General features: G+C 38.4%; 1 protein-coding gene across 1 annotated transcript; it reads left to right on the forward strand.

Moving 5' to 3' along the window:
- Nucleotides 1–25921, forward strand: NODGS (nodulin/glutamine synthase-like protein). The gene is made up of 18 exons (XM_086574986.1): nt 1–261; nt 343–594; nt 8503–8569; nt 8860–8976; nt 9075–9180; nt 10133–10289; nt 10381–10476; nt 11478–11526; nt 13190–13455; nt 15040–15212; nt 17422–17542; nt 17616–17668; nt 17753–17882; nt 23185–23330; nt 23650–23838; nt 24114–24346; nt 24596–24738; nt 25653–25921. The coding sequence occupies exons 1-18, from the start codon at nt 88–90 to the stop codon at nt 25713–25715; spliced, it is 2535 nt and encodes an 844-aa protein (XP_086431112.1). The 5' UTR covers nt 1–87; the 3' UTR covers nt 25716–25921.
- Nucleotides 25922–26008: the final 87 nt, after the last annotated feature.

Raw genomic sequence — 26008 nt, forward strand, 5'->3', positions numbered from 1 at the left:
AACAGGAAAAAAAATAAGAAGAAGAAAATAAACCTGATAATAAGCAAAGAACGAGAACGAGAACAAGTAAAGCACATAGAGAAAAAAATGGACAAGTATGAAGAGCTGAGAGAAGCAGTAGATAACATTGAACTAATAGACTCCCATGCACACAATATCATTCCCCTTGACTCAAACTCAAACTTATTCCCTTTCTTGAAATGCTTTTCTGAAGCTGATGGTGATGCTTTATCCTCTGTACCACACTCTCTTTCTTTCAAGGCATGTTTTTGTCCTACTGTTTTTTTTTACATAGTTTTGATAGTTTATTATAAAATAGTGACACTTTATTTGTTGTTACAGAGAAGTGTGAGGGATATTGCTGAACTGTATGACTGTGAGAAGTCATTAGATGGAGTTGAGAAGTGTCGTAAAGCGTTGGGATTGGATTCGATTAGTTCAAAGTGTTTTAAAGCTGCCAAGATTTCTGCTTTACTTATTGATGATGGAATTGAGTTTGAGAATGTGTGTGATCTTGATTGGCATAAGAGCTTTGTACCCTTTGTTGGTCGGATTGTAAGAATCGAGCATTTGGCCGAGACGATTCTTAACAATGTGAGTATTTTCTTGACTTGATAAATTGTTTAAATTTTAAATTGCAATTTAGGGTGTGTTTGTTAAATTTTAACTCATGGAAAGGAAAGGAAATAAAATGGGTGGTCCACTATGGAATGGAATGGAAAGGAAATAATTTTAAATGGTATGTGTTTGGTAAACTGGGGAAAGGAAAGTAAAAACTGGGGAAAGAAATAATCATGTTTGTTTGCAAAAGCTATGGAAAGGAATAATTGTATTGTTGAGTGGAGTGTATTAGTAGTAAGTCGCTATCTATCTATTTCCTTTCCACAAAATTTTCAGGGGTTAGCTAAAGACACAAAACCTTTTCCATTTGTTTCCATATGGAAAAGCCCATTTCCTTTCTATGGGTAAACAAACGACTTGAAAACTATGGAAAAGGTAGACCACTCTTATTTTCCTTTCCTTTCTATAGTGTTTCCATCATAACAAACACACCCTTAGTTTAGAGAATGTGATGTCAAAATGTTGATATTGTCATGGGAAATGTGATCGTGTGTGATTTGAATTACCATTTTGGGTGTTGTAGACTGGGTGATTTTAGGTCTCAAGGTATTTTGTGATGCTCGAGATGTTAGTCATTGTTTCTTGTGGTCAAGCACCCGGTATTATAAAAGTTAGGAAGAAGAAGAGGGGGGATTTTGGTGGTTGGTTGGTGATGAGAGAAAAATGGAGATGACAGAGGAAGAGGAAGGAGAAAAGTAGGGAGTTGTGATGGTCAACAGATTGATGACGGACAGCCATCTTATGTTTTCACCCACCCACCCATCCCCCCATCCCAAGTGACCTCCTAACATTGGTCAATAAGTAACATGCAATTTGATAACACAAACTGTCAATTTTGTGATTTTGTTAGGTGCATTGTTGTTACGGATATATTTTTTTTCTTGTTCTGTTTTGTATTGGCACTTAACCATTTTATGTCCGAGGATATTTAGTATTTAGAATTGTAGTGACCAAAAACTATCTATTGTGGTAATATGAACCATCTGTTGCTTGACTTCTAGGTGTTAATTGTAATTGTTGCTGACATCTTAGCCAGATGACTAAAACACTAAAAAGGGCAATGTACTATTTGAAGTTTACCAATTGAAACAATGTACTATTTTTTTGACCAATTTATGCAATGTACTATCTCAATTTGAGCAATTGACATAACGACTGTAATTCAGGCCAAATTAGATTGCCGGATGACGTGTCAGGTTAAAAAAAACCCTAAATTAAAACACAAAATTGTAAAGAGAGGTAAAATAAGATTTGAATACAATGAAAATGTGAAAACTTACTTCAATAGATGTTGAAGTGATCTTGAATTTCTTGTCAATTTCAATTTAGGGGTTTTTTTCACCTGACACGTCGTCACTCCGGCAATCTAATTTGGCATGAATTACAGTCGTTATGTCAATTGCTCAAATTGAGATAGTACATTGCATAAATTGGTCAAAAAAATAGTATATTGTTTCAATTGGTAAACTTCAAATAGTACATTGCCCTTTTTAGTGTTTTAGTCTAGCCAGATTTCCATGAGGGTGGTCTTTCCCTAGCACTTAGATTTGCAGGACAGAGAACATTGTTTGTGTTTGGATTGAAGAGAACTTACTGCACATTCCCCCTTGTGAGTCGCATTCTTGGCTTGATAACTCTGCGCCTAATGAGAAAATGTCGATGGAGATAATGCTTGTCATAATATACTTGTTTGGAAGGTCATATCAGCAGACTATCTTCCACTTCTGACATAAGGGTTCGGGGGGTCATGTCTCCAGTTGTCTACTTGGCACTATTTTTTACCTTCTCATGTAAGCCCTTCCTTAGCCACTTCAAGATTGTTTGATTTGATTTTTGTCTGAAAATACTCGCCATGATCAACCTTGAGTCCTTGTCCACTTCTAGTCAAGGATGTATCTTAGATTTTTGAAGCAAGGTTATGTTTGTTTTTCTCTCCATTGAGTTTCAAATAGAAGATTGAGATGGATGTTGATTATTTGGTTACAGTAGGTAGCAAGGTTTTTCTATGGAGATATGTCATCAACGAGTATACCAACAAGTTAATATATTGATGTTAAACCCACAACCATAGTTTCTTGTCTTTCTGACTTTTAAATCCTTAAGATAATAACCGCTCCAAGAAGGCAAGTTCTGAGTATTTTAGCATAGGAAGAGGATATGAAATCTGGAACAGTTGAGAAGAGCACAAGGAGATTTGAGATACTTGATGCTGCAGATAGTTTGGGCTCAGAGAGACTGGGATCTGAAGAAAGAGGTATTATTTATCATTTGAGCCTTCATGTAAGGATTCCAGGAACTATTATTTGATAATGCCAATGACCAGAGAGAGTGTGTGAACGTTAAGCTTTTGACGTAGGTACCATGAAAGCCATGTGCTTCCCAAAAGGTGTACAACATCCTTGACTAGTGTGTAGTGCTGTGACTTGGGGAAGGGCTGATTTTTCTTTTCCCTTTTTTCACTCTCTTGTGGAATAAACAAGGTGGGGTTAGGCAGACCTCTAATAGATTTTCTTAAACAACTTTGCCATTTTACATACAAAAGTTCATCAGCACCATTGAAAGGATAGAAGATATGCATGGGCTCATCTGCTCTAGGGCAAGCTTTAACTAAATGTCTTCAATAGAATTCGCTTGCCTGTAAAATATGCATGACATTTAAAACTTCAAAATCATCAGCTAGAGTATTTAATGACGCATTTGGTTCTCCATGTAGGGTGAAATTTTCCCTTGATGTTACATACTTGGGGTAGAATTACCCTGTAATATAATCTTCTTATAACCTAGCAAGAGAGCTACCTCCAAGCCTTTGAAAACTGCAGTCTTCTCGAGATATATGATGGAAGAGGATTTGGAACCTGCATTTAGGAGGCACCCTGGTGAGAGATGTAGACCTTGACGTGCAAGTAAAATGTTTGATTCCCAAAAAGTTTTTGGCAGCCCTTCTGTTCTACATTCTATTATATAAGTGTTTAGAGTTGAAGAAGAACTTAATTCTTACCTCACTAATATGAACTGAAGATCTGGCTTTCTAGTATTTCTTCATCTCTGAATAATCTGCTATTCCTCTTCCACCATATCCAATACAGCATTCAATGAAATTTTCAATTAGACTCTATACAGAGTATTTCCTTGAAAGTGCCTAAGAATCTATTTATTTTTGAAAAAACCAAATCAGTACCCATGTCGATTAAATTTGTGTCTTGGAATTTAAGGGGTCTCGGAAACGATGAAACATGCAATAACTTACGGTTACTGATAAGGAATCATAACCCTGTAATTTTATTATTACAAGAGACCAAACTGGGGGCGGGACAACACTCACTTCTTGGGGATTTGTGGAGACAACCATGGGAGTATGTATGTGTTCCAGCAATGGGTTTAAGTGGATTGTCAGGGGGAATTATGGTGGCATGGAATTCAGACTTAGTTGAAGTTACAGACAGCTTGTTTGGGGCATACTCATTATCCGTGAAGTGCAATCTTTAAACAAACGATTTATCTTGGCTTATGACTGGGGTCTATGGCCCAAATGATGATAGTAGTCACACCCATTTTCTGAATGAGCTGGAAGATATAAGGGCGTGGTCTGATTTACCATGGCGTAATGGTGGTGACTTTAATATTATACGGTTTAGTCATGAAAGAAGTGGTGGGAGTAGACTTACGAAATATATGCGTAAGTTTGATGATTTTGTTTCTAGGAACTGCTTGGTCGACTATCCTTTAAATGGGGCCTTGTATACATGGGCAGATAGACGAAGTTTGAATAGGATAGATAGGTTCCTTGCTTCAGTGGAATGGGATGAACAATTTCCTCAAGCTAAGGAAATTGCCTATCCTAAATATATGTCTGACCACCGGGTTATACTGTTGGATTGCAGTTAGTCGACAAGAGGACCTTTACCGTTTCGTTTGGAGTTTATGTGGTTCGAAGATGAGAATTTAAGGCATTTGATTGATGAGTGGTGGTCTTCTTTTGATTTTGAGGGTCCTCCAAGCTTTGTGTGGTGGTGTAAGATAAAAAGAACTCAAGAAAAAATTGAGGGTGTGGAACAAAAAAGTTTTTGGCAGGGTGGACTTGCTTATCAAATCTAAGGCTCAAGAGATTGATGAGCTTGACAAAAAAGAGGAAACATCTACACTATCACTAGACGAAGAAGTGTACAGGGCGTGTCTTTAGAGTGAGCTGAGAAGTCTCATGAGGAAGAATGAAATATGTTGGAGGCAGAAGTCTAGAACTCGGTCGTTCAAAGAAAGTGAAGATAATACTAGCTATTTTCATAAGTTTGCTAACGCGAGAAGAAGAGTTAATAGTATAAACCGTTTGGTTATTGGGAACGATGAAGTTAGTGATGAAACAGCCATTCGAGATCATATAGTTGAGTTCTATGAAGCGTTTTATTCAGAGGATCCGCTAGTGAAGGCTGCCGAGATGGATGGAATGGAATTTATCAGAGTTTCTGAAGAGCAATCAGCGGGTATTGAAGTCCCAATTGAAGAAATTGAGATTTTGGCTGCAATTAAGGAATTGGGCGGGGAGAGAGCTCCAGGGCTAGATGGTTCCCAAATGACCGTATTTCGGAAGTGTTGGCAAACATTTCGGGTAGATTTTATGGCTGTTGTAACTGAATTTCAGGAGCTTACGTCTATGGACAGAAGAAACAACTCAACTTTCATTACCTTAATCCCTAAAAAGGAGGGTGCATTATCTATTGGTGACTATAGACCTATTAGCTTGGTCGGTGGTATTTATAAGGTAATCTCCAAAGTCTTGGCTACACGGATTAAGGTAGTTTTACCGACAATTGTGTCGTGTGTGCAAAGTGCATTCGTTGGTGGTAGACAGATATTGGATGGCCCTCTTGTTGCCAATGAATGTATCGACACCCATCTTAGAATTAGAATGAAGGAGTGTGGCATATTATTGAAGGTGAATATAACCAAAGCATACGATTGTGTTAACTGAGATTATCTTGATTACTTGATAAAAAGGATGGGTTTTGGTGATAAATTTCGAGGGTGGATCAGATTGAGTATCTCTTTGGCCTCTTTTTCTGTGCTCATTGAAGGTTTGCCTACAGGGTACTTTAGAAGCCATCGGGGTTTGAGGCAAGGAGACCCGATATCTCCGTTCTTGTTCAATATTGTGATGGAGGCTCTCAGCTGTTTAGCCTTAAAAGCTATGGACTTGAGATATATGAAAGGCTTTAAACCAGCTCCTACTGGTCCGGAGGTGGGCATTCTACAGTTTGCCAACGATATTTTGTTTATGATAGATGCTTCAGTGTCTCAACTTTTGGTTGTAAAAGCAGTACTTCTGATTTTTGAGGCGTTGTCAGGCTTGAAGGCTAATATGACGAAGACCAATTTGTATGAAGTGGGTAAGGCTGATAACCTGGAAGAGTTGGCTCGAATTATGGGATGTGGTATTGATACTCTGCCTTGTCGATACTTGGGTTTACCTCTCGGTGCATCGTACAAGAATAAAAAGATATGGGATCCCGTGATAGAAACCGTTCAAAGAAGAATGGGTTGGTGGCAGAGGAAACTTCTTTCTAAAGGTGTGAGATTGATTCTTATGCAAAGTGTGTTAGCAAATTTGCCAGTTTACTACATGTCCTTGCTTACAATCCCGGTTAGTGTGGCTGAGAGAATCAAAAGAAGGATTAGAGATTTTCTTTGGGGTTCCACAGAAGTTAAAAAGAAGTACCATTTAGTGAAGTAGAAGGCAGTATGCACACCCAAGGAGAGTGGTGGTCTTGGTTACCGCAACCTTGTGACAATGAACAAAACACTTTTGGGACGTTGGTCGTGGAGATATGGAGATGAAGTTGATCCTTTATGGAAGAGGGTGATTGTTGCGAAATACAGAGGTAGTATGTATGGTGGATGGCCTAACCAGGTTACACACTCACATAGTGTGTGTCTTTGGAAAGGAATTCTCACACCTCTCCCTGACTTTCGAAATGGCATATCCTTTGTCTTGGGGAATGGTAATAGCATTCGGTTTTGGTCGGACCTATGGATTGGTGCTGAACCGTTACGAGTGAAGTTTCCTTTCATTTTTCAGGCTTCAAGTTTGAAGAACGGCATGGACAGTGAGTTTGGCAATATGGATTCGACTAGTATCTCTTGGAACCTTCATCTCAGGAGAGCTAGCAATGATTGGAAAATGCAACAATATGCAGAATTTACTGCTATGTTAGGCAACATTGTCTTAACAGATCAATGGGACTTGTGGTGTTGGCGTTTGATTAATAATGGTGTTTTCTCTGTTAGTTCCTTCTATGACGCCTTGACGGGAAGTAATACTGGCAATGCTCATGGCAGTACAAGCTTCCCCACAAAGTTGGTTTGGAAACTCCCCATTCCACTTAAAGTCAAGTTCTTCTTTTGGGTAGCAGTGCATGGACGAACTTTAACAACAAACTTCCTTATTCGTAGAGGAATGGACATCTCCCCTGTATGCTCTGTGTCAAACCTTTCACGAGAATGTTTTTCACCTTTTTTTCATTTGCTCTTTTGCGCTGGAATTGTGGGCGCTTATTATGCAGCCGGTATGCATTGCATTTCCTCGGATAGCTCGGGTAGATTCTTTGGAGGAATGGCTAGTGGCATGGCCTAAACTCAGAGGAGTTGGCTTCGCTGCTAAGGTATGGAGAATGACTCCGTACGCAGTGATTTGGGTATTGTGGAAATCAAGAAACAATAGTCTTCAGAAACAAGTGTACTACGGCTGAAAGAGCTTGTGTGGAAGTGAAGGCTTTCTTATGGTATTGGTCCTCGGCAACACTAGAAAGGAAGGACTACAGGTTCAGGGACTTGGTGCTTAATTGGCAGGGGATCATAAATAGTGCTTTGTAACTGGTGGAGTGTTATCCTTTCAGGTTGGAGTATTCTTCTAGTTGGTGTAGCTCTTTGCTTCTGTCTTGTTTGTGCTAATGGTGATCCTCTCTGTCACCATAGTACATCAATACTGTTGGTTTGAAGTGGTAAGTATATGTAGGTATGTAATTGATTCCTTCCATTAATAAAATTCAATTATCAAAAAAAAAAAAAATAAGGATTTGGAACCTGCATTTAGGAGGCACCCTGGTGAGAGATGTAGACCTTGACGTGCAAGTAAAATGTTTGATTCCCAAAAATGTTTTTGGCAGCCCTTCTGTTCTACATTCTATTATATAAGTGTTTAGAGTTGAAGAAGAACTTAATTCTTACCTCACTAATATGAAATGAAGATCTGGCTTTCTGGTATTTCTTCATCTCTGAATAATCTGCTATTCCTCTTCCACCATATCCAGTACAGCGTTCAATGAAATTTGCAATTAGACTCTATACAGAGTATTTCCTTGAAAGTGCCTAAGAATCCATTTATTTTTGAAAAAACCAAATCAGTACCTTGATCCATAGAGAGCTTTCCATAATTCGTAGAATCAATATCAGCAATGCATAAGTAGCTCGAGCTACCTTGAAGCCTAATAGTGCAGACTGCAGATATAAGTTGGGAAGGGTCTGTTCATAGGCTAATGTCATTTCAGCAGCCGTTTCTGTATCAAATCTCAAGGCATAAGCCTCAAACACCTTAGAGAACATGATAGGGATGAAATTTGGGTATTTTCCCGCTTTTGTTTTGTTTTTTGTTTTTTGGTTTTGTGATAATAATGGAAACTTTAGGTGTAGCACATAGAACATAATTTTGTATTTTCTCATTGATAATTTCATGTCTCTTCAAAGGGTAGGAATCATAAAAGTCACAGAAATCTGTTTAATGTTCATGTAGTAGCATTGTTCACTATTACATGCTATTTAAAGAAGTAAAACCACACAATATTGCTTACGTTGTTAACAATTTATTTATTTTTCCCCGTTTTTCCCTTTCAGGAGATACCAAATGGATCAAATTGGACACTGGATCTGTTCATGGATGTTTTCGTTAAAATGTTAAAATCATATCCTTTGAGATTTCACATCTGATGTTTGTCAGTTGTCACAGCCTTTTTTACGAATAACATCACATGATAGGTAATGTGATAAATTCACGAGCCTGTGTGTAAATACTGATAATGGTATCTCTGTCTGTGCCTTGAACTGATGGTTTACATCATTTGCAAAGGGAACTATACAAGCTCACACTATTATTATGAGATTTATACCCTAACAACAAGACGTCAGGAATCACTTCATGTTGCTAAACAAAGTCGGTACACACGCTTTATTTTTCCTTAGCACATCTATTTACAGTTGCTGATAAAGCTGTTGCCATGAAGACCATAGCTGCATATCGAAGTGGTCTAGAAATAGACCCATGTGTTAGTAAGAAAGATGCCGCAGAAGGACTTTGTGATATCTTAAAATGTAAGAGGAAAATTGTGAGGAATAAATAATGTTTTACATATGATTTTATTGTTATCTGTTTTCTGCATAAACGAAACTTCTGTCAATTTTCTTTGCAGCTGGGAAGCCTGTCCGCATCCAGAATAAGAGCTTTATTGACTACATTGTTCTGTGCAGTTTGGACGTTGCTTTGTCTTTCGACTTGCCTCTACAGATACACACAGGGTACCAAAGAGTTTCAGCAGAATTAGAAATAGAATCTCTTTCTTTTTTCCTTCTCTCAATGCACTTCGCATTTTAATTAAATATTTTTGGGTTAACTAGTATTACCACCCCACTAGATGGGAAATTAGGGTCTCCCCCCTAAATACACAAAAAAAAAAAGTCAAAGTGGGTTGACCGAAATTTTTTTGTGTGTATTGAGGGGGGAGACCCTAATTTCCCATCTAGTGGGGGGGAAATCCTAATTGGCTCATCTAGAAGGGGGGTAACACTAGTTCACCCAATATTTTTTTGTTGGTTATTACTTATTAGACATCTTAAGAATGAAATCTCATTTTTATTGGTTCTGAGGATAGATACATATACTATCTTTCTTTTCGGCTCAGCTTGTGTTCATAGGTCAGATTCATGGGACATTTGATAGCTTTTTCTTTAATTAGTTTGTAGAGATTAAACTGCTTTTCTTTTTAAGTTTTTTCTTTTCTTTTCTTTTATGTATTTGTTTATTTATTTATTTTTGATCGGTAAAGCGAAGATTTTCCCTGTACTGACACAGCAGTCCTCCTAATCGACTACTTATCATCATAATGAAAAAATGTGCCACTTATAACAAAAAATAACTACTTGCCTGTTTTTTTTCATATCTATATCCTCGTTAAACAAAATGTAGGTTGAGGTAACCTACAAGTCTGTGATGTCGTTCTTGTTTCAAAACACAAAATTTTTCAAGGACCATACACACATACAGGTCATGTATCCTCCCGAAGGTGCCTTATTCTAGTGGGCCACTTCATATTTAGAGCAGTGTTCTGCAAGATTTCAACACTACTATGTTAGAGTCAGAAATCTTCGGTTTTGGTCCTCTACTTAATTAACTGGTCCCTTTTTAGGTGCATATTAAGAATCAGTAACCTTGATTTGACTTTCCATATCATTCTTTTGGTATCACTAACAGATTTGGAGACAAGGATTTGGATTTGAGGCTGTGTAATCCTCTTCATCTGCGGGACCTTCTTGAAGACAAGAGATACTCGAGATGTCGTATTGTGCTTTTACATGCATCCTATCCTTTTTCTAAAGAAGCATCTTTTCTAGCCTCTGTATACCACCAGGTAGTTCATTTTCAACGGATCCTACCTTTTAGATTTGCATTCATTCAATATTTAAGTATTTTAACCGATTCAATAATGCTTTCACAATCAGGTCTATCTTGACTTTGGTTTGGCAGTGCCAAAGCTTAGTGTCTATGGAATGGTATCATCAGTCAAAGAACTACTGGAGTTGGCTCCTATAAAGAAGGTGACAACATAGCACAATACTCAATATCTTTATTAATCTGAGTAGGTCTATTTGGCCATGATATTGTTTGTAGATATATAACTGTCAGAGATACTCTTTGGTTGGTTGCTTAAAATGATAACTATTGAGATTTATAATCCCACATTAGGTATCTAAAGCATTGAATTAAAATAAATAAATTTTATGGCCGCTCCATTCATCCACAATTGGTTTTGAGTTGGGATTCTCCAACCTATGGTATCAGATCAGGCTATTGTATATGGCCCAAAGGGCCTGTTTACTCCACGTCAAAACCAATTGCTGATGAGTGGATAGCCCCAAGAAATTTTTATACTATACTGAATGTAAATATTCCATGTGGGACTATACGAAACATCTCAACAATAACTAACTCAGTGGACCAAAGGGCAGACTTGAGTTTATGTACTTCGTGTGAATGTTTCTACTTTCCTAACATGCTGTTATCCTATCTTTTCCTACATGATGCCTACATAAAATAAATTCCATAAACATTCTGCAAGCCATCTAACTATCTAATTGAGGTTGCCCAGGAATGTTAGAGTTACGACATTCTAACTAGGTTGGGGCCCTCAGCCACCTGTTCCTTTTCCATCCCACATCTTGGGCCAACTCACTTTATGTCAATTTGAATGTTTTCTTTGATTATGAGTATTGTGAGGACTTGGACGAATTTTCATCTCAAAGTTTGAGGTTTCACTTAGCATGAATAAGGAAGCTAAATCAAGATCATTTGTGAAAATGTAACAAGTGATTCATCATAATGCAACTAAATTAACATGGATTTGGGAACTCATTCCCTCCTTAAGTAGTGTATACTCCTATGCATATTTTTACTACTGTTTTTTTAATAACTACCTTCCCCGGCCTCATCTGCAGTTATATTGATGTGTAGCACTTTACTTATCTTTGCATTCTTTTTATTGATGTACCTGAAATTTCTCTTTTTTATTGATGGAATTGGAAAATATTACAATTTACAGGTGATGTTCAGTACCGATGGTATTGCATTTCCTGAAACTTTCTACTTAGGTGAGTTAGAAAGTTTGATTACTATAATATTTAGTGTAATTCAGTGTTGATGGTATCACCTGTCAAGTAAAAAACAAGTGCATCTGAAATCAGTGGTTTACTACTAGTTATCACATTCTACATACAAAGTCATTAAAATAAGACCTGATTGCGTGAAGCAGATGCTCACTGTGAAGAAGCAAATTATGCACACAGCTAATCGATAAAAAAAAACAGAAGTTCAAATCTGAAGTTGTGAACAGTTCCTGTTTTGATCATGTCAAGAAGCTTGCAGAAACTAGGCCACCCCCTCCCAGGCTCTTAACATTCCACGTGAATAACAAATTTAAAAATAACCAAACTACTCTCCACTATCATCACGAACCATGTTGAACACCACCACTGCTTTTTATTTTTCTTTATTTATTTCTACCTCCCTTTCCCCTCCCAAGGTGTTTGATTGCACATTATTGTGCATGAATTTGGTTGGGTTCCACCAAAATATGATTTCGATTATGCGTGATCAGATAGACTGTTCGATCACTCGTGACTTTATGCTTACACAGCGATACAGAGGAACAACAGCCAAATTCATGTAGGGGTTCTGGGCTGTCTGTGAGCATCTGCGTTAAAGAAGGTAGTAGAAGAAGTAGAGAGGAGAAAGGATAAAATAAAGGAGGAAAGGGAGGGAGGGAAGTAAAAGTAACAAGAAGAAGAGGAAAAGGTTGTGCTGGTGGTGGTGGTGGACATATATGGGTGAATTTAGTCCAAACTTGTCGGTACGTTTGCAAACTTTTTTTTTTGTAGATTCATCTAAGCTTTTGGGAAGGGTACTCAACCTCTTTCTTGTTCTCTATGTTGAAGAAGATATTTTCTCCGTTTATATAGAGATCGTTAGGTTTTCGAAACTTAATCAGCTTGAGAACGTAATATTCACTTCTGTTGAGCCAAAGGTTACTTTTGAAAGATATACATCAGTAGCGACATGGTTATTTCCTAGGAAGCACGGATATGGATACGCGACACGGATACGACACGACACGGATACGCGGACACGACATTTTTCAAAAATATAGGATACGGATACGTCATGGATACGTTTGAATAATATATATATATATTTCACCAAATTCAAATTAAAATGGCAATTCTACTTCATAAAATGACCAATTCAAACACATTAAGTAGCAACTTTGTATAAGTGTATAACACTGCAAGCAAATGCCAACAAAAAAGTTCAAAACAATACAATGGATTTGTCAATCAAGTTGTCCAACTTCAACTAAGTCATTTTCTACATCTTAATTCACTTCATCTTTATTCTCTTGCATCTCTTCTTATCTTGGATTTTATTTCACTTTTTTTTTTTTTTTTTTGTTGAAGTTCCAAAAAAAATTTGTGAGATTACTATTCCCGCGTATCCCCCACGTATCCCCCGCGTATCCCCCACGTATCGGAAAATAAAAAATTAATTAAAAAATCAGATACTCCAAATTGCGTATCCGACACGTATCCGAGGCGTATCCGGGCGTATCCGTGTCGGATACGTATCGGACACGGATACTTCACCCATATAGAAGTATCCGTGCTTCATAGGTTATTTCTATTCTGATCTATTTGTTAAGCACAATTTGATCTTGTCAGGCTTATGTAATTGGTTGTACCTTTTTGGATGATTTTATAGGTGCAAAGAGAGCACGTAAAGCTGTTTTTTCTGTTCTACGTGATGCATGTGATGAGGGAGATCTTACCATCCCTGAAGCATTGGAAGCAGCTGAAGACATATTTAATCGAAATTCAATTCGGCTTTACAAGATTGATGGAACTGGTTCATCCTCGAAGGATATCATACCTCATGGCCCAGGAACAATAGAGAGGAAGTTGTCACAAGATGATACTGTATTTGTTCGCATTATGTGGGTCGATGCTTCTGGTCAACATCGATGTCGTGTGAGTTTGCTTTTTTTTCCTCCTCCATTAGTGTTAATATCATTATCATAATTTTTTCTTTCCTGTATCGTCCTTTCCTGGAAAAGTTATAATATGGTAATAAGTTAAAACATATGAAATCTGGTTAGGAGAAATCAGAATCAGTAAGCCCGCTTTTAACCCCCCTGATTAATATAGCCTTCCGAGTGGTTATGTCTTTGCTAGTGGTATTCACTTTCTATTGTACAATGGGGAAAGATCAATCGAGATAAGGAAAAGTTATACATAACAACAATAACTTCAGTCACAATTTTTATATTTGGATATATCCGACGGGAAGATGTATAAATAACAAAATATAACTCTGGGATAAGCGTTATACTCTGTAACTGAATGGTTAATGATATCTTTTATACTTAATATTGTAAGTAAATTGTAAAGTTTGGACTACAAGTTAAAATGACTTCATGTTTCGGATATACTGGTGGTCACTGAACATTTACTCTACGTAGAGGTAGAGGTTATTGTCAATCCAGCCACAGGTTTATCCAGTTTGCTATTGTATTAGAAATATGTATAGCAGGTCCTTCGCTGCAAGGAATTGAAGTAACATCATTAATCTGGTAGTAAACAGTTTTGCTGTGGTTGCATTGTGTGGCAATGTTGTTGGAACTAAAGGCTTTGTATGGTTCAGGGGATCCTTTTATTTCCCCAGTATGTCATTTTAATCTTTTTGAGGGTCCTGTTTGTTTAGGATGTTCTCCATGTAATGACCATACATTATTCTCATATTTTGTAATGCTTTTATCAATAAAGTGGACCTTAATAGGACACGGTGTTTTAAGGGGGTTCATGTGGAAATTCTCCATAGAATTTTTTGAGGCCCCTGATGAAGGTGATTCATTCATTTGTATTTCAATTAATTTTATAAAGAAGTTTATGTAGCCAAAAAAAATTTATGCATTTATATAGGACCATATGTGGTAGAAGGAAAGTGAAACTGAGATCGTAAATGATGCTGAATAATCTAAGCTTATATTTGACATTTATTTATCTGGCATTTCAAGCAATGTTTATGCTAGCTGAAATTGGAAGCTCATCATGCAATATTTTTCTTAGATTGTTATTGCTCAATGTTGCTGATTTAACTTGCATCTGTTATAACTATGAGATTACCAGTTACTATAGAAGTTCGACTATTAAGAGGAGGTCCAGTGGGACATACCTATATAAGACGGGGAGAAATTATGAATCACATATACCCAGTCATGTGGAAAAGACTCGGTCCTAAGACTTCTTGTATGCCAAATCTCTCATACCAAGTTGGATCACCAATTGCTCTAAAAGCTCAAGCTATTAGAGGGGGACTAATTTATGAATATCAAGAACTATTTGGATTGAACGAAGGTAGTAGGAAAGTAACATGTCTAGAAGTGGGGAGGGACAGTAAACTGCAACTATAATTTCTTGCTGTAAAAGTCATCAGAGTTTGCCATGATTGGACTAATAATATTATTCTCATGGTTATTGAGAATGAAGAGTGTCTACCTATAAAAGATTTTTTATCTTTAAAAGATTTTTATATCTTTTGTTTTGTTGCTCCAGGCAGTTCCATCAAAGAGGTTTCATGATGTTGTCAAGAAGAATGGTGTAGGTTTAACTTTTGCATCTATGGGAATGAGTTCAAGTGCTGATGCACCAGCTGATGGGACTAATCTAACTGGCGTTGGTGAGATCAGAATAATACCTGATTTGTCGACCAAATGGAGGATTCCATGGTAATTAAAATATATATGTTTCTCTTTTTGTTCAAACAGTTTTGCGAGGATACTTTTACTCTACGTACTTGTGTAGCATGAATAAGTCGACATCTGATGTCAGTGATGGGTAACTATCTATTTGAAGTTCGAATGCGAAAATAATTTTTTTCTCAGATTTTTACTGCCTCTGTAATCAGTAATCCAAAATCATAACTTTGTGTTTGGAATGTTTTATACTTGGAACAACACAAATTTCAGGTAGATATTATGTGATATGGGGAGTGTGCTTTAGGTCTCTAGGGTATGTTTTTTTTTATCGGTAAAATTAGGATATATATATTGATAAAAGAAAAACAATTACAAAACGGATGAGATATCCAAACTACAAATAACAAAAAACAAAAAGATCATTCCCTAGGTTCCACACCTCGAAACCTACTACAAAGGAAGAAAAACATTGGAATCAAAACATGAATGACTCCCATCTATACACAAAGTACTCAAAAAGAATGTCTTGGGTCTCCTCATGCGCTTTAGACCAGAAAAATAGAAAGCCATTAATGACTTCTTCCAAAGATGCCTCAACTCCCTCAAAGTGTCTCTTGTTTCGCTCCAACCATAGTCCCCACAAGATGGCAAAAGGAACCATACTCCAAATTCTTCTCCCCTTACGTGAGTGAGCAAATACATTCCAAGAGGCTGTAAGCAGCTTCACTGAACCCGGACACACCCATTGAACCCCTGACATATGAATAAAAAATTAAAAACACTCCATACCCTCCAAGAGAAAGGACACAAAATAAGGGCATGGTTCACAGATTCACCATCAGACAAACCTAAAGGACAGAAATTGATCAAAGTTTCCTTGAAGCGTCTCTTACGAAGGTTATCAATAGTTAACACACGACCCAAAGAAGCACACCAAACAAAGAAAGTGACCTTAGCACCCTAAATAAAATGGCTAGGAAAAAATGACAAAGGTGTAAGAAAAGGAGGGGGGCGAAGAGTGAGAAACTCTAAGTAAAAGGATTTTGTAGAAAAACTCTCATTTTTGTTAATAGACCAAGGGCGTTTTATCTTTGTCCGGTCTCACAGAAGGAATAGAATCCAATTTGCATGTGAGTGTCGCCGCACTCACTATGTCTCGGTCTGAGAGTTCCGCATCAATACCTAGATCCCATGCAATACGGCCATTATCTTCTCACATGAACACACAAACTGGGCGATTCTTGAAGTCTGATAAAGCATATAAACAAGGGAAAGACAAAAAGAGAGGTTTCTCATCTAACCAAACATCCTCCCAAAACCTAAAGCTCTCTCCATCCCCCAAACAAAATCTAATGTTCCTTTGGAAAGCGTCGGACACTTTGGAAATGCCCTTCCAAACCCCACATCCATAAGGAATGGTCACGGGGCCGCTAGCCCAGCCAAAACAATCGTCCCCAAATCTAGACAAGATAACCTTCCTCCACAAACTCTCTCTTTCCTCCCCAAAACGCCATAGCCATTTGCCTAGCAAAGCTAGGTTGAATTCATGAAGCATACGAAGGCCCAAACCCCCATCATGCTTAGATAGGCATAGTCTATTCCACCCCACTAAATGATATCTATGCCTATCTTCAGTGTCATCCTACAAAAAGTTTGCAATAATGGACTCGATACGGTGAGCAACACTTACGGGTAAGCGAAAAAGGGAAATGTAATATACCGGTAAACTAGATAAGGTGCTCTTTATCAGAATAACATGATCCCCCTTGGACAAAACACGCCCTTTCCATCCGGCAAGTTTCTTACTAAAACTCTCGATAATTGGGCCTCTAGGGTATGCTAGAAAGGCACATAGCATTTGGGTGAAGGTTATGGTAGAAGTTCCAGTTCCATCCACTGCCTTGGGTTCAGAGAATCCCCAAACCTCTGTCAGGGGTGGTTAAGTGGGTGACAGCAACAGTGCTAGAGTGCAGCCTGTTAGCAGAGAATGGTATCAGGGGTCTGGGGCTGCTCGTCACAAAAGTGTTCTTTTGTTGACTAATGTATTGGACTTTTGCATTCTAGTTGAACAACAGAGGGTTAATAATGGCATCATCAAAACAGTCTACGTTGTTGTACATTTTCTGCAACTTTCAGTACCCAAATAATCATACCTATATTCTTATTTGCCAATGAGATTGTTCTTTAGAATGTGCTCTTACTGCCGCCATCTATTTAATTCTTGATGTCTTTTAAATAGGTCACAACAGGAAGAAATGGTTTTGGCTGATATGCAAGTTAGACCTGGTGAAGCTTGGGAGTATTGTCCGAGAGATGCCTTAAGAAGGGTTTCTAAAGTCTTGAAAGATAAATTTAACCTGGTATGAATTTTGATTTTTTTGACTCCACCGCAAAGCGACACATTTCTTTCTCTAATTCCTGAATTCTCTGCAGGAAATGGATGTGGGCTTCGAAAACGAGTTTTATCTTTTGAAGAATGTTTCAAGGTGTTAAGCAATTGATTTTACATATATTCTTAAATGCATGTATTAATGTATTCTAATTTTTTACCATCTTAAAATCTGCCACAGGGAAGGGATAGAAGAATGGGTACCATTTGATTCAACTCCCTACTGCTCCAGTTCAGCATTTGATTCTGCGTCCAGTTTATTGCAAGAAGTTAGCTTTGCACTCCAAGCCTTGAAAATCTCTGTGGAACAGGTATCTGAATCATTCTTATCTCTATAGGAACGATTTTCAACTTGGGTATGGTCTATATATGTTCTTAACATATGTTCAAATGTTCAATGCCTGTCCTTTCACGATACAAATCTAAAATGAATCTTGATATTGGAACCTTTGGTAAATTCAGATATTGGAAAAAAGGCTAGTTTTGATTTTTTGGGAAATCCCACATGTTGGTAAACAATTTACGTTTGTTATGTTCTTGGTTACTGATATCCTACATTCCTAACTCTTTTCTAGTAGTATTTCTTTCAACTGAAAGTAGAACTGAAGGATAATGTTTAACCATTCTCATGATAAACGTAGATTCGCATGTCCTTAATTGTACATTTGGACACAGATGGCCTTGTTTATATGGGGATAGTAATGGCGATTTTGCTATTTTATGCGTTCAACTCTCTGTCCTCAGTTGACTATGCTTCTTCTTAGTGGAGCGCCAAACATGTCCAGCATTTTTTGGAGTGGCCTTAATGTTATAATAAAATTCAACTTTACCGAGCAAAAAATGAAAATAAAAAATTACAATAAAATTAAGATTAGAGTTGATTTTTCCAGTGTTTTCGCTTACACATTATATACCTATGTTATCACTTGTTCTGAGTGGATAAGTTCTTTCAGCAATATATAAATGATGCCTGATCATTACTTACTATATTGTAGCATTTAAGCACATCGGAGGTGTTTGAGATGTCAGTTTGTTATAGTTTGAGGCCCATCTTCTAGTTTTTGCAGCTATTTGTGTTGGGTTTCTTGATCTCTCTAACTTAAAAAGTACCTTCTGCTGATGTGACCAATGGCTTTTATAAAGATCAGGGTCTCACTGATAGGAATAGGCCCAACTTCTCACGCATGGTAGCACCACCTAGCTCTTGGCCCCTAACAGAGAGACCGGATATTGAATGGGAACACAGTAATAGCATCATTATCCTTTCTCAGGAACAGAATGAATCTGGGTTGGCCTTCGGCGAGTTGGGTAGAGCAGATAATGTGGGTTTCTTTGATATCAGTGGTGATAGAAGGGGGGAAGAGGAGAATGAGGGCGAGTCTCAGGGAGGTGATAGTTTGATGGAGGGTACAGGGGTTTTTGGGGAACCGCTACCGCTTAACATGATAGATCTGAATCAGCAGGCGATAGAAGAGTCTTCGTCATCATGGTTTGCTAAGCATACGGAAGACTTAATCAGGATTTCGGGGTTGTCGTGTGAAGGAAAAGAGATAGAGGTTCTGGAGATGCTACAATCTATTTACAGTTCTATCCATATATCGTCAGGGCATGGGACAAAATCTAAAAGGTCGGGAGTTCGGAAGAGCAATAAGGACAGAGAGGCTTCTCCTTCAGGGGTTAAACAAGGATAAAGGATGACAAAGGAGTTACTTAGACTTAAGTCAGCCATTCATTATGGCGAGGACATCATAGAGGGAAGTAGTAGAAGGGGGAAAAAAGTTTGTTTTAATGGATCACAAAATTCTGAATTGGAATGTGGGGATTGGGAGATGATAGAAAAAGGCCAAGCATAAAGGAGGTGATAAAGAAAGAGCGACCGAGCATGGTGCTCCTTCAAGAGACTAAACTACAAAGCTTTTATGTTAGGTATGCCAGGGAGGTTTGGGGCAAGAATAACATAGAGTGGGTTGAGTTACCGGCGGTGGGAGCCCCACCGGCGGCTGCATCCGTGTTCTCCGGGATAAGGACAAAGTGGAGGTTTCAGACAGTTTGATGGGCAGTTTTTCGATGTCTGTTGTGTGCAAGTTTGGTGGTGAATTTGAATCTTGTTTAGTTACTGCAGTCTATGGGCCTTTGAATAGGGAGTCTTCGGCCCTTTTCTGGGGTGAATTGGATGATGTTTTTGCTTTCAGTAGAGGATTACCATGGTGCGTGGGCGGAGATTCTAATGTGATTAGATTTTCGCATGAGAAGAAAAGGGGTAGCCGCATTACCCCTAGTATGACCTGTTTTGATGATTGGGTGAGGAGATGTGAGCTTGTCGACATCCCTCTTACTGGAGGCAAGTTCACGTGGTCAAATAAGCAGGAGGACCCTATTTTGACTACTTTGGACAGATTTCTGGTTTCAGTTGAGTAGGAGTTAAAGTGGCCACGTTTGATTCAGCTTGTGGTCCCAAGCACGACGTCGGATCATCATCCTATTTGTTTGGTAAAACAGGTAGGGGTAGGAAGACCATCACCTTTTCGTTTTGAGCTCATGTGGTTTTCTGACCATACCTTCATGGATAGTTTTAAGGGGTGGTGGACAGAGAATCAGGAAGGAGACCGACCGAGTATTATCTTCGCCAAGAAATTCAAATTTGTCAAGGATAAGATCAAGATGTGGAATAAAACAGTCTTTGGGAGAGGAAAAAAGAAAAGAATCGTTAATGAAAAACATCAGGGACTTGGATATGAAAGAGGAAGACCACAGTCTTTCGGGGAAGAGTGGAACAAACGGATAAACCTCAAGGCAGATTTTGAGAGCGTGGCCAGAATGGAGGAAATGTCATAGAGACGCAAGTCAGGAGAGAGGTGGTTAAAGGAGGCACAATCTAATACTAAATTCTTCCATCAGTGTGCGAAAGCTAGGAACATTTAGATAAATTGATTATAGAGGGGGAAGAGGTGAGGGGGGATGATAGTCTTAGAGAGAGGGTGGTCGAGTATTATTCGAATTTGTATAGAGAGCCACATAATTATAGAACTCGGGTGGATAATTTGGATTTGGCAGGCATTTCTGAAGAACAGAACGAGCTTGAGACTCCTATGGAGGAAAAAGAGGTTTGGAGGAAAAAGAGGTTTGGGAGGCTATGAAGAGTTTGAAAAATGATAAATCTCCAGGTCCGGACGGTTTTCTGATTGAGTTCTTCAGAACAGTTTGGGAAGTGATTAGAGTGGACTTCATGGAAATGGTGCGGGACTTCTATGAGACAAGTTTCTTAGCTCACAGTCTTAACAACACGTTCATCAAGTTGATTCCTAAGAAGCATGGAGTGGAAGACATATCTGATTTACGTCCCATTAGCCTCATTGGTAGTGCGTATAAAATCATTTCTAAGGTCTTATCCATCAGGTTGAAGAAAGTGTTGTCGAAGGTCATAGCTTAGGAACAAAGGGCTTTGGTCTTTGGACGTTAGATTCTGGACGGCGTTTTGATTGCTAACGAGGCCATAGACGATCGAAGGAAGATGGATAGGTCGGGGATGGTATGTAAGATTGATCTAGCTAAGGCTTATGACCATGTGCATTGGAACTTTCTTGATTACATCATGAGGAGGATGGGGTTTGGGGCAAGATGGAGGGGTCGGATTCGGAGATGTGTTTCTTCCGCATCTTTTTCCATTCTCATAAACGGAACGTCAGTGGGTTTTTTTAAGAGCTCCAGAAGTATAAGACAAGGGGATCCTTTACCCCCTCTTCTCTTTATCATGGTGGTTGAGGTGTTTGACAGGGTGGTAAACAGAGCAAATTGTCTAGGGGTGTTGGAAGGATTCAGGGTGGGCAGAAATCAGGTTTTGACATCGCACCTCCAGTTCGTGGATGATACCGTGGTGTTTACGGGGCATAGCTTAGAGCAGTTGAGGTATCTTCGGGGCATTCTGTGCTGTTTTGAGACGGTGTCAAGTCTCAAAGTTAATATGGGGAAAAGCACCATTTTTGGAGCAACGGGAAAGGAGGACCTGGCCTTTATGGCTTCCTCCGTGGGGTGTAACACGGGTTATCTCCCATCTAGATATTTGGGTTTACCTCTCGGAGCTTCGTACAGATCTGTATCTATCTGGGACGGGGTTATAGAGCGGTTTAGCAGGAGATTGTCAGGATGGAAGGGTCGTTTTTTGTCCACGGGTGATCGGGTCATCCTTATCAAGAGCTTTTTTGTAAGTCTTCTGGTGTACTATATGTCTCTTTTATATATGTCATCCACTGTTGTCAATAGATTGGAATCGATCATGAGAAATTTTATGTGGGACGACAACGATGATAGACACAGATTTCACCTCGTGCGATGGGACATGGTTTGCAAGCCAAAAGAAGATGGAGGACTGGGTATCAGATGTCTACGGCAGTTTAATCAAGCGCTTCTTGGTAAGTGGCTCTGGAGGTTTGGAGAGGATAGAGAGAGTTTCTGGAGGAAAGTTATTATGTCTCGGTTTGGGGAAAGAAATGGGGGCTGGGAGAGCGGGCCTGTTCATACTACTTATGGATGCGGAATATGGAAAGGGATTCAGAAGGTCAGGAAGTTTTTTCTCAAGAACATTGGCTACAACCTAGGTAGTGGGGATAGTATCCGCTTTTGGGAGGATGTTTGGTTGGAGGAGAGAACTCTGATGATGGCGTTACCTTGGTTATATGCTCTATCTGACTCAAAGAATAAACCAGTTCGTTAGTTCATGTGGGAAGATAATGGTTCGATTGCTTGGAACCTTGGGATATATGGGGCTCTCCTAATGTGAGACCGGATAGAGATAAAAGACTGTGGCTCATCGACAAGAAGGGAATTTTTTTCTTGTAGATCATTTTATTCCATCCTTCATTCAACGCTTCAATGTCCAGGTATGAGAGTGCTGCATGATTTCCCGAGTCATATTATATGGTGTTCTAAAGTCCCTTTAAAAGTTGCTTTCTTTGTATAGTGTGCATCTCTAAACAAGATTCTGATTGTGGATAATCTTAGGAAAAGGCGTATTAAAGAGATGCTTGTTAATTTCTACCCTCTGTGTTTGAGGGATGGTGAGTCAGTCAGTCATATCCTTCTTAGTTGTCTTTTTTCTTGGAGTATTTGGTGTTTCTTTGTCTCGAAATCAGGCGTTTCGTGGGTATGCCCTAAGTCGGTGAAGGCTTTACTAGCATCATGGCACTTGGATGTCTATTCTTGTAAAGGGAGACGCGTATGGAATATGCTACCTTTTGCTATCTTATGGAGGCTATGGCTAGAGAGGAATAACCGCATTTTTTAGGGGGTGTCTTTGCCTAGGGAGAAGGTGGTGTTGACCATCAAGGCGCTACTTTGCTTCTGGCTGCGCATTTATGATGAGTTCCGGACGGTACCTTTTGAGAGTTATGTCTATAGATGGGAGTCCATTATGCTATGAGGACTCCCATAGAGGTTTTTCGTTTTGTTTTTTTCTTTGGTTTCTTTCCTCTTTGTTTCTTTTCACCGTTCATGTTGTACGCATAAAGATATCTCATCCTTTTCTATTTTATTTTTAATATATACACCTTTACCGAGCAAAAAAAAAAAAAATCGCTTGTTCTCAATATCTAATGGTGCTCATTCTCAATGTGGCAGTATCATGCTGAATGTGGAAAAGGACAGTTTGAACTAGCTTTGGGGCACACAGTTTGTAATCATGCTGCTGACAACTTGATTTATACACGTGAGGTTATTAGGTCTGTTGCAAGAAAACATGGACTACTAGCAACTTTTGTACCCAAGTAAGTGTGTTTATAACTTATCAGGCACTCAATGTCTTTGATCTAATATCAGCATAATCGGTTACTCAATCCATTTTATCGTAATGATTATTTATTTTATAATATCTTGGTTAGGATATGTCCATCTTCCTCTTCCACGAGAAGTCATTGACATTTGGTCATATGACGTTCTTCAATTGTAATTTTGTTGTGATTGCTTCCTGAACTAATATTTTTAAAACTCTTCAGAGCCCTTCATCAGTAAACCTTTCTGCTTTTCCAATGCTTAAGCCCTCCTTATTTTTTCAGCATCATATTCTGACTGTTCTCACCTTGTCAGGTATTTCATGGAGGATATTGGCTCAGGAGCTCATGTGCATGTGAGTCTGTTGGAAAATGGTGAAAATGTATTTATGGCGTCTGGTGGTTCGTCTCGATATGGGATGTCTAAGGTTGGGGAGGAGTTCATGGCTGGTGTTTTCAGTCACCTTCCTTCAATTCTGGCATTTATAGCTCCGCTTCCAAATAGGTTGAGACTCTGTTATTTTTGTTTATTTACTTAGTTTGGTCTTCCGTTCATTCTGTGCACAGGCAACATAAATTTCTGCTGGGGATCTTTGTTGAGAGGCTTGCTGTTGCAATATATTAACTTAGTATAACCACATCACCTCTCTACTAGAAACTGGATAGTCTATTTAGTATTTACTCATTTAATGAACTGAGAAATTGTTCATCTATATGCTTTGGATCTCGGTATACAAGAATATGTGATGTGAAGTTGGACCATTGGATTTAATAATGCAGTTATGACCGGCTTCAGCCAAATACATGGAGTGGAGCATACCATTGTTGGGGAAAAGAAAACAGAGAAGCTCCATTGAGAACTGCATGCCCACCAGGAATATCTGATGGAACTGTAAGCAACTTCGAGATTAAATCTTTTGATGGGTGTGCAAATCCACACTTGGGCTTAGCTTCAATAATTGCTGCTGGAATTGATGGTCTTCAGAGGCATCTGAGCTTACCTGAACCAATTGGTATGTTATGGCATTTCTTATACTATGGTCTTGGGTTTTCTTTTAGTATTCCTGTGGTAAATGGCAACAATTGTTTTTATCATTTGTCATTTGGAGCTGAATGTCATTTTTGATTTTTAAAGGACTTAGAAAGTCCTCGTTTAACAACCTTAGTTCTCTCCTTTTAGTCATTTTAGATATTAAAAATGTAATATGGTGTTTTAACGAATAAAATCTGTAGTCTCATACTTTAATAATGATATGGAACAGACACCAACCCTTATAGTCTTGATGGTGGCATTCCAAGACTGCCAAATGAACTCTCTGAATCAGTAGAAGCTCTTGAGAAAGATACAGTTTTGAAAGATTTTATTGGAGAAAAGCTTGTGACAGCTGTTGTAGGTGTTCGCAAGGTAAGATATATGCTATATTGCTTAGTTGATGTTTCTATTTACACATAGTGACTGTGAGTCATGGAAGAATATGATGAAGAATGTGATATTCTAGAGAGAATGTTTACACACGTTTTTATATTTCAAGAAAATGAGCTTTTTCCCAACTACAATGAAGATGGTAATCAAAGTTTGAGTAACTTTTTAGAGTAAGATTTTGTTTTCTTTCTTTTTTTTTTGGTTAAAAAAATTAGCATATGTAAGATTCTTTTTGTGGTACGAGTATTCACATTCTTTGAATTGCAGCACACCTAATACTATCCTTCCTAGAATGTATTTTGAATGTTTTTAAATATTTATTCAATCTATCCATTGAAAGTTGCTTACACCCTATACCAGAGGCTGCACTTCTTTACCATGCACAATAAAAGCAAAGTTTGCTGCTTGTGTTTATACTTTATACTAAAACTAAAGGTGGCCGTGTGGCCATGGTTTGTCCCGGTAGATGATTCCACCACCAAGTCTCCATGAAAGTGGGCTGCAAATACCTTCAAAGTGCAAATAAGCTTCACTGTCATTCAAACCTAAAAAGAAGTTGAAGGTGCAGCGCATAATAAGTTTGTGAAAGAGATTTTGGTGTTGGACCACCTACCAGACAACCATGGCCTTCAACCACCTTACTACCAGCAGTATACACTTGAGCAACAAAAGGTATACTTTTTGCACGTTAACCAAGTGTAGCAACGTGTCTGGAAAAACTAAGAACCATTTAGTTAACTGCTGTATTATGATCTTGCGTTGCAATCCCACTTTCAAACAGAAGTAAAATAAAATCGGGGTACTATGTAAAGTCAGTTAAGAAATGAATATATGATCAACCAAATGCAGGATGAAGATCTTGATCTTGATGTTTGTTTCTTTTTCCTATACTGCAGGCAGAGATTGCCTACTATTCCAAGAATAAGGATGCTTACAAGCAACTCATACACCGGTACTAACGAACTGAAATGGCTCCAAACTGGCTGACCTGAATAAGAATCGACTACTCGGCTTTCCTTCATTCATTTGTCCTCTTAGATTATTTATTTATTTTTTTGGATAACTGAGAAATTTCAAGGAGTGCCTGATCTAAGCTTGTGTATGAGAAAATGATTTCTGTTTCATCTTCATACATAATACCTAATAAATCCATATGTTATTACCATGTTGAGGCACCCCGTCCCCTGCAAGTGTTCAAGTTCATGACATTTTGGGTTTTACAATTTATTTGTCCCCTTTTTCTGTGGAGTGT

This window comes from Coptis chinensis, chromosome 7 (assembly GCF_015680905.1).
Source record: "Coptis chinensis isolate HL-2020 chromosome 7, ASM1568090v1, whole genome shotgun sequence".
In the NCBI taxonomy this organism is placed as follows: Eukaryota; Viridiplantae; Streptophyta; class Magnoliopsida; order Ranunculales; family Ranunculaceae; genus Coptis; species Coptis chinensis.